The sequence below is a fragment of the Mya arenaria genome, chromosome 5 (assembly GCF_026914265.1).
Source record: "Mya arenaria isolate MELC-2E11 chromosome 5, ASM2691426v1".
Taxonomy (NCBI): Eukaryota; Metazoa; Mollusca; class Bivalvia; order Myida; family Myidae; genus Mya; species Mya arenaria.
In genome coordinates this window covers 76236515-76251759 of record NC_069126.1, presented here as the reverse complement: position 1 = coordinate 76251759, position 15245 = coordinate 76236515, and the positions used below count along the sequence as shown (strand labels likewise).

The 15245-nt window shown below is 35.8% G+C and overlaps 1 protein-coding gene and 1 long non-coding RNA gene across 2 annotated transcripts; both read right to left on the bottom strand.

Moving 5' to 3' along the window:
* Positions 1 to 4757: 4757 nt before the first annotated feature.
* Positions 4758 to 9045, bottom strand: LOC128234869 (testis-expressed protein 49-like). The gene is made up of 3 exons (XM_052949457.1): positions 8702 to 9045; positions 7230 to 7365; positions 4758 to 6564 (listed from the first exon to the last, which is right to left on the bottom strand). Exons 1-3 carry the CDS (start codon positions 8949 to 8951, stop codon positions 6516 to 6518), a joined length of 435 nt encoding a protein of 144 aa, XP_052805417.1. The 5' UTR covers positions 8952 to 9045; the 3' UTR covers positions 4758 to 6515.
* Positions 9046 to 11752: 2707 nt separating this feature from the next.
* LOC128235287 (uncharacterized) lies at positions 11753 to 13610 on the bottom strand. Its single transcript, XR_008261178.1, has 3 exons — positions 13331 to 13610; positions 12585 to 12989; positions 11753 to 12343 (listed from the first exon to the last, which is right to left on the bottom strand). It is a non-coding gene; the product is annotated as an uncharacterized LOC128235287 (long non-coding RNA).
* Between the last annotated feature and the right edge of the window lie 1635 nt (positions 13611 to 15245).

Sequence of the window (15245 nt, the reverse complement as noted above, 5' to 3'; positions counted from 1 at the left end):
AATGTGTATTTTAATTATGTAGTTGTATTTGGAAAGTGTCAATATACAAATAAATTCCATATTTCATATCTAAGTTGAAGGTGATAAAAGCTCTAGCAATGTATCAGAAATGTGTATTTGAAGAACCACTTCTAATTCTTCAGTTACTCAAATTGCTACTACAACTGTTCCCACTACCACTTCTACGACTGCCACTGCCACTACTACTACTACTACTACTACTACATCTACCACTGCCGCTGCCGCTACCGCTACCGCTACCGCTACCACTACCACTACTACTACTAATACTACTACTACTACTAAAACGATGCCTTTACCCACTACGTATGAAGGACTTTCATAGCACAGATTGATATTTTGACCCTATAACAATGCACTGTAAACATCACGTGATAATGTCAATCAATCAATCACGCAAAAACGAAATTGCTAAAAGCCGTAAGTAACGGGGTTCCAGCTGTCAGTATTGTAACGTGCGAGCCAATGAAACGCCAACAGATCCCTTCAGGGAAAAGCATGCTCGACCCTGTAGGGGTCCACTGGTCTTTATATACACTAACTTCTCTATTCGTACAGATCCCGGGCTTTGCTAATTTGCATATTACCAAGTTAACATACGTACTTCGAACGTACTTCCGTTTTATACGGAATATTATTATGAACGAACATCCGCCTAAAGCGGTCGGACCGTTACATTACTTTCCCCTCCGAGAAGACTCGTCCCGAGTCTTGGTCTGGGAATCTTATGGGTAAGGCAACTCCGTTCCGGCAGTTGTCATTATCTCACCGCTGCCACCAATAAATGCTCAGCCCATACCCAGCATAGCGGCCGGGAGCGTAACAGTATCTTAGTTTTAACACTCCTGACTTTATTTGGTAATAAAAAGGAGCATTTTATAAACCACGAGCGAGATCCTTTAATAGTAAATAGAAGTATAAACATATTACCAGTATTTGATGTTTTGTTTTTGCCTTTGAGTACTTAGTTAATTTTGTCATTCGTTCCATGTTTGATATTTGCTGATTCTTTTTTTTACATCTCTTATGCTTATAATTAATGTGAGTTTTAATCAACTTTTAAACCTTAAAACCTACACACTGATTTCCCCTGAAGTAGAATAGATCTCTGCCACCATGATCGCAATCTCCTACGCAGTGATCTTCCCGGACAAGTAGAACCGGACAAGTAGAATAGATCTCCTCCACCATGAGCGAGTATAGCAAACTCCTACATCGTGATCTTCCCGGACAAGAAGAATAGATCTCTTCAACCATGAGCGAGTATAGCAATCTCCTACATCGTGATCTTCCCGGACAAGAAGAATAGATCTCTTCCACCATGAGCGAGTATAGCAATCTTCTACATCGTGATCTTCCCGGACAAGTAGAATAAATTTCTTCCACCATGAGCGAGTATAGCAATCTCCTACATCGTGATCTTCCCGGACAAGTAGAATATAGATCTCTTCCACCATGAGCGAGTATAGCAAACTCCTACATCGTGATCTTCCCGGACAAGTAGAATAAATCTCTTCCACCATGAGCGAGTATAGCAATCTCCTACATTGTGATCTTCCCGGACAAGTAGAATAGATCTCTTCCACCATGATCGCAATCTCCTACGCAGTGATCTTCCCGGACAAGTAGAATAGATCTGTGCCACCATGAGCGAGTATAGCAATTCCTACGCAGTGATCTTCCCGGATAAGTAGAATAGATCTCTTCCACCATGAGCGAGTATAGCAATCTCCTACATCGTGATCTTCCCGGATAAGTAGAATAGATCTCTTCCACCATGAGCGAGTATAGCAATCTCCTACATCGTGATCTTCCCGGACAAGTAGAATAGATCTCTTCCACCATGAGCGAGTATAGCAATCTCCTACATCGTGATCTTCCCGGACAAGTGGAATAGATCTCTTCCACCATGAGCGAGTATAGCAATCTCCTACATCGTGATCTTCCCGGACAAGTAGAATAGATCTGTGCCACCATGAGCGAGTATAGCAATCTCCTACATCGTGATCTTCCCGGATAAGTAGAATAGATCTCTTCCACCATGAGCGAGTATAGCAATCTCCTACATCGTGATCTTCCCGGACAAGTAGAATAGATCTCTTCCACTATGAGCGAGTATAGCAATCTCCTACACTGCACATGTGATCTTCCCGGACAAGTAGAAAAGATCTCTTCCACTATGAGCGAGTATAAAAATCACCTACACTGTGATATTCCCGGATAAGTAGAAAAGATTTCTTCCATCATGAGCGAAAAAAAGCAATCTCCTTCGCTGTGATCTTCCCGGATTAGTTGACTATATCTCTGAATGATGCAATCGTCCTACGATGTGGTCTTCGCGGATTTCAGCTAATTAATCTTTTTTTGAAATGTTTTACCTTCTCTCTCTTTGGATCGTTTTAATTATTGTATCATTTGCATGGTGATAATGATTACTGTACTGTAAGGGAAGTAACGTTTGGAGTTTGCGAGTTATAATAGCTGGGTTTTAGCATTATAGACTATACACACTTTAAAAAATGTTTTTTTTTCTTCTTTGTATCTTGGGCAATTTCTATCAAATTTCAATTAATCAAGCCATTTTCAAGGTGCATTGAGCTTAAAATACAATACAATCAAAGATAGTTTACAATGGTAGGAACGTACGTCAACCGCACATGCTGCAACGGTTCCACCGGTACAAGAAACCTGGTTAAAAATAAACTATATCCCGTCACGGCATAGTTCCATAATGAGCAATAGTGCAACGAGCAACTCTATATACATTGTACGATCGGTTAAGGTTAATTTCAGATAGTAACTCTTCGTGAAGGCATGAAAATGGAATATCTAAGTATGTTTTATTGATAGGCAACCCGGTGGACGGAATTATACTTCTTTAGTTAAAGTCAACAAAAACGATAGTTTTATATACTTAAGGCGTCACGATCCCGCTAAAATATTCTCTCAATCTTGTGCAATGCATGGATGTTGGCTTTTTACGCTCAAGATCTGTATAGAAAAGTCCGATTGCCTAAAATGATTCCACGCCGACGTGTTGCCAAATACGTTTTTCGGAGGACATAAATATGAATTATTTTGATTGAGTTTTATGCATGTTATAAAATAATAATCCGTAATTTCAATTCACATTGCACATTGCCATTTGTGGATGCACCACTTTTAACACTACTTTTACATTCGGAATACAGTAGGCATGATGCAAGTAGAAGAAATCGGTCTTTTGGCAGAAGAATAGGCAGGTTTTCGTAAAAGTTACTGTCGATCATATTTTCTCAATGAATATGTTTAATATTTATTTTTCAAACCACAACAGGTTGTACTGTGATTTTATTGACCACAGAAAAGCGTTCGATAGTATCGATAGAACTACATTTTGGAGAAAACTGTTCAGTCATAATATAGTATTTTGAAATATAATTAGAGTCCTTGTTAATCAGATGGTTACAATAAACACATAGTAATTGCCTGGAGAGTATAATATGTTTTTAAAACGTTTTGTTTTTGCTACATATTGAAGTGCTATATAGTTTTCCTTTTTGAAAACAAGTTCAAAATGAAACAGCTATATGTAGAGGTACTGCAGAATATAATAAAGGTAAATCAAAGGTGAACTACCGTCGTCCGTTATCGTATGTGGTCAAGAATTGCTTCGAAAGACGTATGTTCGGTAACTTCCACCAACACAAGAATGAGTCTTAGTTCTCTTTCACAATTGCTGGACAAGGGGAATAGCTATTTTGCATGTAAATCTACGTCAGGCAACATAACCAAATAGTGTTATAAACCTACAGTCCACATCGTCTACAATCGATGGATTTTCAAACTTACGTAGCCTCATCATTTTTTAATTGTCTACGTTGTGTACTGGGTGAGTACCTAAATCGGAACAGTACTTTAATAATTATGGTACACTCGTTATTAAAGCGTTTTCCCGATCACAATCGGTTTATTTACGATTTAAATCAATATTGACGCTTGCCTTAGATAAAAGTGCCTAAGAACACGATACTCCGGTAAGTATTTCAAATGCTGCTGGCAATACATGGCACGCTGGGAAAGTACTCCATGCATGCCACAATCACAGCATACTGGTCTTGATTTTTTTTACTTAAATTGTCAAAAAAAACAAGATGGAAATGATTTTTTTTAATTTACTTATGCAAAACATGTAGCAATAACTTTAAAAGGATAGATACAAACAAAGAATTAGAACTGTTCCATATTTAGGTACTCCGAGGATAAAAATGGCAATCCTTGGCTGTGCGATTAGTAAATGTAGTATCTTGAAAAATACCCTTTATATCAACCAATTGGTCTTGAATCATAGTATGCTGATGGAAAATTTTGTAGTTGTGGTGCAAATCTAACTAAAAATATTTCAAAAATAGTGCCGAGAGTGTTCCGATTTAGGTACTAACCCAGTAACCACCGAGATTTCAATTGTCGCGGTTGCATGTATACTTCTGGCTTTAACAGTAGTCTTGCGCGAGATTCATCCTCTTCTAGTACCGCAAATCATCTTTAAAGTCGCACGGGAATATCGATGTGATTTGGTAAGGTGTAATACAGCCATCAGGCGCGTAGATATGGCCAATTTGGGATTACGCAGATCGAAATTTGTTCATTGACGGACAGCATATTAACCCCTTCATCCGCTAATAACCTGCAACAGCAGCGCATATGCCGTACACATATTCTTGAAAAACAAATAATTTCAAGATCAAGCATTTTATATGTATATTTTATTCAAAATATTTTTATCAGGGTGCAATAAAAGATATAGAAAGAATGTGCAACGTAATACTGTTAAATGACAACGATAGTTGTTTTACATCACAGAGTTCAAACAACAAAGTAATTATCTTACATTGTAAATATATTAATTTAAAGAATCTTAAAGAAAGAAGCATGATACTAACTGTAATAAAGTGAATTAAAAAAATAAATCATAGTTTTTGAAAATGAAAGACATAAACACTGAAATATTAAACAAAAATAACAAAGAGAAATAAAAATATCAACAACAATACATATTTTATATCCATATCATGTTAAAATCAGTCTTTTAATTTGACCGAAAATGCTACTTGACCAAATTAAAATCTACCATCTGAACTTGAGCTTTATTGAAATACATGTAGTGCAATTCTAACATTTTGCTAAACCTGGCGATGACAATAGCCTCATGTATTGCACTAAATTGCCTACATGTGTACATTATCCTGATAATTAGATGATTATACCATCAAATAAATACTAGAATATATAACATAAATCAAACCAATTATGTTTCATTAAATTGTAAAAAAATATAATTCTCTAAAAACTACTTCAGTAATTATGCTGCAAACTCATAGCTCTTATTACTATCAGAGTAAATGTAGGATAACGTTTGCCATTAAATACATGCTATTGAACTTATTCTCTTTTAAAATAATCATAAATTCTATGTCTTCAAGAAACATATAAAAATATAGATATATGTCTTCAAAAGCTGTTTACAATACCAACTTGTAATACTTGTTCAATAATACTTTTCATCTTGAGATGTATACAAAGGTCAATTTTGATTAAATGGACTACATGTTAAGTATCATACAATACACGTACATGATAAATATATACATCTGTATATAAAATATAGTTTACACTATTATGCACTATAAATCATGTTCAATTAAAATATGAACAAGACGTACATATTAATAGGATTCATCAACATGTATGAGCTACAAAATGTATAATGACAACATTGTAATTACATGTAGAAACAATACCACTGGGCAAAAACTTACAACCAACCACACTTCATACTTCAAAAACTACTGTTTTATTTTTTCATTAACTATTCTTGGTTTTAATTTAAAACAGCATTGGAATGATATTAATATAAAATTTAAATTTTGGCTTCAAAAGTACACTTAGTGTTTGAAACACATGTCTGTCTCAACATATAATAACAGGTATATTTAAAAAAAAGCCCAAGTATCATGTAGATGCATTTAGTTATTAAAAATATGTAATAATTATACTTGATAATTAGATCATTTTTTAATTCCAGTAGCCACCTGCAGCCTGCTTGATTGTACACAGCAACTATTTGTATAAAACTCGTTAATTCTTTGGATTGGTTGAGGTTAGCCAAATATTTATTGATTGGTCAATATTTATCCAATATTTACTATTAACCAACTTAATAATTCAAATGTGCAAAATACATGTAGCCTAAAGATATATAACCTGTTGACAACATATTAAAGATTGATAGAATTGGTTGTTTACATTGAACAATGAAAAAACACACAGAAATAATGTAATGCAAGGTCACACCCTCAAACACAGCTATAAAGGACATACATGTTTAATACTTACATCATTTAAGATTTTTATAAAAATAAAACTTAAGATAGCAACATCAAAGAAAATTAGCATGTTAGATTTTGTTGAAATCTTGTTAATACTGGGCAGTTATTTTGACAACCATCAGTCTTTTAGAACAATGTGAATTCTCTGTTGGTCAGTGCCATCTGGTCTACAAACCTAAAATAGGAAAAAATAAAATTGCAAGAATGCCAAATATAAGTTGGAATAATATTGTATACAGGTATATGTATATTACCAACCTCGGCACCCCAGCATATCATAACCTATATATGATCATATCGGTTATGATACGTTGGGGTGCTGAGGATGGTATATTACACATTTTATAAATATTTATATAATGGATTTTGAAGGTCTAATCATGCCAATTAATGCACTTGATTGGACATAACATGTCTACTTTGTGTGAAAATACCAGAAGTTATTTAGACATTTTTTCATTATGAACAGATTTCATTTATTTCCTATTCCCTGACAGGTGGGAAAATCCCCCTGAATTTTTTATCCATCCCCATAAATTAAAAACAACAACAACAACAACAACAACAACACAAAAACATATCTCAACATATTTACACATGAACAGGTTCTCCAGTACTAATGATATTTGTCTTTTAAATATGCCTGATTAAATATCATTTGACATTAAAAGTGAAATTAGATAAATGTAGGATATTATATATGTATAGTTTTCTTAAGCAAGAATTAAATAATTTATAAGTAAATATTAAATCTCAGCAATTATTAAACAGTAAATAATGTACATTGTATCAGTGTTATTTCCATACTTAAGAGCTTCTCCTTTTATGTTTTTGACTTACTTTGTCATCTCACTGTTGATTTTCACCTTCCTTGGAACATGGGCCCAGGGCATATTTTTCTTGAGAGGATCATTCTTTGACCACCACCCACAGCCTTGACTTGTTGTGACAGGGTAGTTGTAGAGTTGATACGTTTCTGTAAAGACCCAACATAACATACAATGTGCATTTTTAAAAACATGTACATATATAATTAATTTCATACACTAAAATAAGTATACATGTATAATATTGTACAGAGTACATGCACTGTATCTTGAGAAGCAGCTGCCCCTGTTGAAGTTTTAATGTGGGATCTGGAGGGGGTTGTAGTATCATATGTCTTTGAGGGTATTCTACGAGGAACTTTTATAATTCAAATTAGTACATTTTTGAAAAGTTAACCTTTGATATAATGCTTAATACATTTAATGAAAACAACAGGGACAAGCACAGTACCTATTATTGACCAAGCAGTTTAGGTTACATAGCAACTAACAATTTGTAAAAAAGGGCTATTGCAATGTTAGTTAAAATGACCATATATTATTTCTCATAAATCTATGATTTCCGAGGTCATATCCCGGTGAGATGTTCTGTTCCACCATGAGTTAAGAGTACATTTCAGAAGATTTTCCATATAACATCAAAATCAAGCTCCCAACTCAATGAGATGTTCTGTCTCATTTCCAGAATAGGAGTTAATTTCACTTAGTTTTACATAATAAATTACTCACACTGATAGAGATGCTCTGTCTCTTTAAGTACTAATACAAATCATGTATTATACTAGCCACAATAATGCGCGTTTAGGGAACGTTTTTTAACATTTGGATATTTATTGTGTTCCCTATAAGAGTCGCCAACACAAAAATTATCAAAGACTCTGAAGCGGCTGTTTATATGGACTAGTATTATACAGTCTATAGTTTATATAGTTATTATCTGTTTTGAAACTGCTAAGCAAGTTATCCTCCAAGACACAAATGCTGTGGTAGCTAGGTAGCCAGTTTCTGAGGTCACATCTTAAATGGCAACATAGTCTGGCCAGTTCTCCTTTTAAGGGTCCTGTTCATGCCACTCAGTAGCTCAGAGGTACTTTCTGGGGTTCAACTGTCTAAGCCATCATGAGCTTTAAAGTATCTGGGTCAACTTGTGTCAGTCAAGTTGTAAAACGTCAAGTATCCTTCATTATTGGATTGGGAGAGTGAGGTATCTCCCAATACTTAACGGGACATTTAGACTTACTGGTCTAGTAACCGGAGAGATCAGGGTTTCCAGACGGTTCTGCATGGCACATGTTTTCCTGGTCCTAAAGCTGGTTGCATTCCAAGAGAACAAAAAACTTTGATCTGATTGGTGCACTTAGTGACCTCCGTAACTATCCCCAAAACAGCCCCTATTGCATTTTTTTTGCTAATATAAGCCCAGGTTTACCACAATACCTCCATATCAAAATATATCATTTTTTCTCTAGCCTAAGAAATTCTCACCTTTAGGTGTCCGGATATGTTTTGTTCTCATTCTTGTGAACTCGACATAGGAATCCTGAGGACCAGGTCCATAAGCAGAGACCTGGTTTACAGGCACAATTGATCGCTGTGGGGGATTTTTGTCAACAAGTGGAGGAAAAGCAATAAAACCCAGCTGTGTTTTTGATCGTACTGGGTCCATTTTAGACCTGGCGGAGCCTTCTCGTATTGTGTTTTGGTACCCTAATTGGGATATACCGAAAAAAGCCATTGCTTTATTGCTTAAAAGATGTTAAGTATTAAAATTTTAGTATTTTATCAAATGAAAGTTTAATCCGCGAAAAAATAAGTTGCTAAGCACGCCACATTTATTTTACGTTTTCTCATTAAACGAAAATAGTTTTATGGCTACATACCACTAAGTATCGTTGGAATCAAAAAGCAGACGAAGTATCAGAGTACTTAGGCATAATCTATGTTGTTGTTTTGGAATCTATCACTGGAAATATAAATATAGCTGACAAGAGATAACAATATCTCATATGTCATAGGTACATTCACTAAACTTTTGTCGTCGTGAGCAAACGGTACTGGAGTACATTTAAAGCAGAATAGCTCATATACAAAATCACAAACAACATACGTTGTCAATCGAATCCATCTTGATTCCACTTCCTCGTCACTCGCATCATCCCTATCCCAGGTCGAATAGGATAATGACAACAACCACATACTACTGGAGATACTCGTTTATGGCAAGAACGGTATTTTACTGGAACGGTCTTCCTCCAGAGAGACACATAGCAATTGATAAAATGCAGTTGTACCCTTCATTGAACATAAATCAACATAACTTTGCAATTCTTGTTTTATTTTAACCTAACAAACATCTGTATATTATACATTCTTTTAAACAAGGTCACACGAATTCACGCTTCGGCCCTTCCCTAGTCAACCCTCCGAGTGTCCTCGGTTTCGGTCGGAGCGTCATCATCGTCCAATGAGATCTCGCCTTCTTGTGCTCATCTGTTGTCGTTCCATTCCTCGCTATTACGTGCTCGACTTTGGCGCCAGGTGGTTCCCGGCTTACCGCACGCTTGTCCAGTTTCGGATATAGATTGATCCCGATCAGTGTAACCGTAAATGGTGTCCCCGTTTATCAACTTGTCAAAGTTCATTGATGTATAATTGCCTTGTTCACGCTCAGAGATCAATCGTTTGTCTAATTCTCTATAAGTGGCACTGATCCTTTCAGTAAACTCCTCCTGAACGATACATGACAAGTTTCGTAAACAACGCTTGGCTTTATTCAAAATTTCATCTCGATCCTTGTACTTTGTAAATTTTACAATTATAGTGCATATATCGACACTAGCATTCAATTTCATACGATGTGCCCGCTCTTTGTCAAATTTTTCGAAATGTGACAAATTTAAGTCATTTTTGATGAATGATCGCACCTTTTTCTGTAACATTCCATGGTTCATTGATTTTACCTTGTATACCTTTGAATTTCATGCGCACCTTATTTTTTGTAACATTCCACGGTTCATTGATTTTACCTTGTATACCATTGAATTTCATGCTGTTTCGCTTTAGTTGAGCTTCAAGATTGTCTACCTTAGATTTAAGAAAATCAATTTCTTTCCAGAGACATGCATTTTCGATTTTCAAGTTTGCAACTGTTGTATGAATGTCATCAATTTTGGTAGTAAAGACGAAAAACAATCATTTTTAAACTCTCTGAAATAGATTAGTACCTCTGCATTACTGTTATTACTACTGACGCTTACATTGTCCTTCCGATCCACGTACGCTGCGTTTTGTGCATGGCGATTCATGGCGTTGAATTAGCAACCTGGGCATAGACAGCTTCTGTTGTCGGGTGGATCTCATAGGAGTTGGGTTCTCCAACAATTGCCCCGACCCAGGGCCGGTATTTCGCTCCACATCGCGGCACGTCGTCACGAGTGAAGAACACGCAAATATAACTATTATCATAGTTAACTTTGCACTGTTTATGCACACTTTCATTCCAATTGACCTTACGACAGGATTTGATTGACAGGTCCTATCAGCCAATCAGAATGTAGGGCTGATAAGCCGTGTTGCTATCCGCCATTTTGTCCGTCAAACTGACCAGAGTCCGTCATATACGTGCGCTGGCAATTCCTCGCCTTTTTAAGTATTAAGGAAAAAAAGGTGTTGTCATGGCACTTGTAATTCGGATACAAGGTAGCCAGGCCAACTAAAGATGGCTTCCAATTCGTTCCGTATTCGAAACCAGCGAGTTATTTAGAAAAATGCAAGTGCTGTATCAGACTCTGTGGAAGACCTCATCAACAGCTGAACTTGGAAATTTTGAAAGATCGTTCAAAGGCGAAACATCTATACGTCTGTACAAAAGTATTTTTTTGAACAAAACTGCTTATTTCAATCCGCTCATTAATACTGAAATTGTCCGTGCATGACCTAAATAAGTGTTACTATTTTTAAACTATAAACATCGTACATTTATGCTTTGGCTTGTGTTGTCAAATCGGCATTAATGGCAATTTAAAATCAGGTTCAACATTCAAGATAGAGGTATTTTTGTTGATACCGTTATGTAGTTTTTATAAACTGCTTTGCTTTCAAAGTAAATCAGGAAATATCGTACAACTAAATTTTTGTCCGAACCATCGCATGCTTCCGAATTTCATCTACTCGTATGGTTCTATGTAAACAATGGCTTTTGTAGCGGTCATTCCGACACATTTCATAGATTTCTTATTTTCATATCAGCACTTTGTCGACGGGAAATCCAATCAAGAAAACCCTGACCCTCAAGCAGCTACTGTATTTGACCAGCTCACACCAGCTAGGCCTCCTCCAAAACTCAGATAAATATTTGAGCCACCAAAAAAAAAACGAGAACAGATCGGTATGAATCGTTAAGGTATTATTTTCTGTATAAAACACTTTATTTCACTGTACATTTAAATCAATTATTATGTTCATTAGAACTTGATTCTGCCAAACATGTGCTGTAAAGACTTAGACTTATTATGAATAAAGAACAAGTCAAACATGTACATATTTTCATTGTTATTCTTATATTTTGGGCCATTTACGAAAATCTACAATATTGAATGATAGTTCATCCAATGTTCAGAGTCCGGATCACATGCACACTCGATTAACAGTATTCTTAAAGTTGCACTCTCACAGAATTCTAGTTTGACACTTTTTGTCTCAGAATCGGCTTATTTTGGCATTCTTTAAATTAAGACCTAATATATAAATCACAAAGCAAACTTCTCCGAGCCAAAATATGATAAATGCAATCGAATCCTGTGTAAGTTGTCAAAGTGATCAATCTGTGAAAGTGCAGCTTTAACAGTGAAAAATAACTTCTGCTAATGCTATATATTTTAAAATATATTTGCCATTGCAATAAAGAGATATTCACCTACAATATCATACATAAACACCAAAGAAATATCAAAGTTTAAGTAATGTTTGCAAAAAACAATGTATTTAATAAATCTGATATTAAATATGCAACAACTGGTGTTATACTCCAGAACTGAAGCTAACATCATAGAGGTACATCCTTCCAAGAATCCATCAAAACAACATGCTGAACAACTTCAAGAACTCTCTTCAAAAGACCACACTTTCCTGAAATAAATAAAAGATGCCAATATTAAAATAAATCAGTTACATGTATTGTTAAATATTTTAATACTAGCTGTAAATGCTACTGCCTTTGATGTTTGCTTTCTACATGTATATCATAATGAAATATTGACAAGATAATAGCTAATGTTTTGTGGTTGTTGTTTTTCTCTGGACAAAGTCCATTACTTTGGTACAGCAAAGTAAAACTAAATGTTATAAAAAGCTTTAAAATAGGTCCTACCGATTATTTGTAAAACTTGTCATCACTGGTTTTCTCTTGCGGTTGACATTGCCTGGACTGGCAAATATCATGTGTGTGTGGGGGGGGGGGCGGTTTCCGGTCTTATGCTAGGTCCCCTTTGGCGGTAGGCTTGTTGAAGACAATAATAAGGGGACTTCCTTATCTCCATCAATCAGAATACTTTAATGGTGTCAACGGTAAATAGCAGGAGACCCTCCACCAGCCTTAACCGGTAAATGGGGGGAGGGTAGTGTGTGTGGGTTAGAACCAGCTGCCCGGTCAGCTTAGTTGGTTAGAGCGCCGGGCTAGTGTTCTGGTGGTTGTGAGTTCGAGCCCCACACCAGGGGCACTTTTCCTCCCAGGTCTACTTTTACAGCCAGAGTGTGTAAACATGTTCCACAATTTCTGAAGAACAAAAATCAAAGCATGTGAATGTTTGAGCAATGCAAAAGTTACAGATTGGTATCACCCACGATTGTCACTTGTCAACTATTACATTATTATTCATAAGGGGGAGTGTTCAATCGCTTAGAACTGAAACTTTTTATGCATAACCCCAATAAACCATTTCTGCTCATACTGTAGAGTACAAGGTTATACTGTATAGCTGGCATGTAACTGTTATTTAATGTCACTTCCGGGTTCCCCATTCGGGCCATTTATGATATACTCATATTGTGCGATGATTTAATCTTTGTTTCAACAATACTGTAAGAAGGACCGGTGTTATTAAAAGTTAAACTTACCCTGTTTGCATTTACAGTATGCGTCACACACACGCTTTTCCTCTGTATCGATGTCAATGTTGACAACATGGCGGCTATCCGATTTTCTCTGACTTGGATAGATTTCACCCCGTAAATGTTAGATATCGTCATTTTCTAAAGATATATCGAGCCTTCCGATGTAGCAGCCAGTTACAAATTCCTTTGACTTCAATTTTTTTCGCATTGTAATGTGACATTTATGATAATTTGTCAGGAATATCGGAAAGCGAAACGACGCGAGACGCCATTACTTCCTCGTTTGTTTGACGGACATAGACAGAGTTCGCTCCCTTGATATCAGGGGGCGTGGCTTAGAAGCCGCTGTCGTAAGGTCAATTATCTGGCATTTACATTTCCCTGGCATACAGAAAGAACCGATTCTAACACGGTAGGTCATTCAATCAACACACATTGCGAAATATTAAATATTTATAAAAAAAAAATGCACAGGTAAAAACTATTGCCGCAATTTTGGAAGGGGCGCAACTCATCATATGTTCATAAACTCACGTTAGCATTGCATATACCACATTTAAATGTATGCTTCAAATACTTCAAGATACTAACAAGTGTCATCGTCGGTTTCCGACCAAGACTGGGAACTCAATTTCCCCATAAAGTATTCAAAATCTCGAACATCTAAATCAATATGCTTAATTTGTAAACACTTTTTGAAAATATAAAATAAACTGAAGCATTTTCTAAATGCATCCGTGCCACAAACTCGTCATTCAACTTTGAAACGTTGTTGTTGTTGTTGAATTTATAAAGGTATGCCTGTGCCCAATAATAGCTGCATTATGGCTTCACCCCGTCACATCCCCAAAATGACTTAAACACATGTCTCCATATTTTTTGACAGTTTATACCGGTATTAGTTTTCTTTCTAGACTACTCCGGGCGCAAACTAATTTGTTTTTGTATTTGTTGACTTTGTTACGGTCGCTTACATTTAATAAGTTATGGTTAAATCGATGTGTATCATCATATCACTAATTATTTCACGTAAAAACGAAAGAAGAAAAGAAAAAAATGTTTTGTCATCAAAATGTAGACTGAAAATCATTAAAATATTTGTAACTACTAAAAGTATCAGAACCAAATTTTACGCGTTCATCTCATTACTCCGCATATAAATTGTGTGTTTACCTGGCTCGATAATGTTGGAATGCCATTTTGGTATTCATTGTATCGTTCCAAAACACTGCCAAAATCCATGAAGTCCTTTCGTATGATTTGATAATTTCAAAAAGTAAAATATGTAAAAAAAAAACAATAAGTGTTCTATAAACATTTGGATGTTCGCTTAGTACTTCGTTCGTCGCTTGAATCACTCTCGTGTGTGTCGCTTATGTTGCCGGTTATCGTTTCGTTCCCTTTATGTCTCTGCTCATTCTTGTTCAATCTCTACACTCTGTAACGTGCGACTGAGTTGGAACTCCTTGTTACCAAAACAATGCTGCTCTATTCCGCCCTACTATAATGTACGTTTTATACACAAAACGCCTGTTAATATAGTTGCGGCTAAAACTGGACCAGGATCTACACACCAAAAAGGAGAAAAACATATATGACATCCTTATTATTCTGATTATTTGTTTCCACACCTATTAAATTGTGAACAATCGGACGCGCACCGGAAACAACAAATTACGGCTATTTTTTTTTCTGCCCGTGCCATTTAACATATTATTTTAAAAGGTCAGAATGTATACAATTCGGATAAAATTTCAACAAAATAAGTTATAAGCAGGTTTAATTCACGTCTGAGGTACACAAAAAACTTTCTTTACACGTGCATAGCATCCCGCATGCTTCCGTCTTTAAATCACCACTCAAAAATTCAACATTGCACAAGTGTTAATTAAAGAAATACTGAGAACGTAAGAAACAC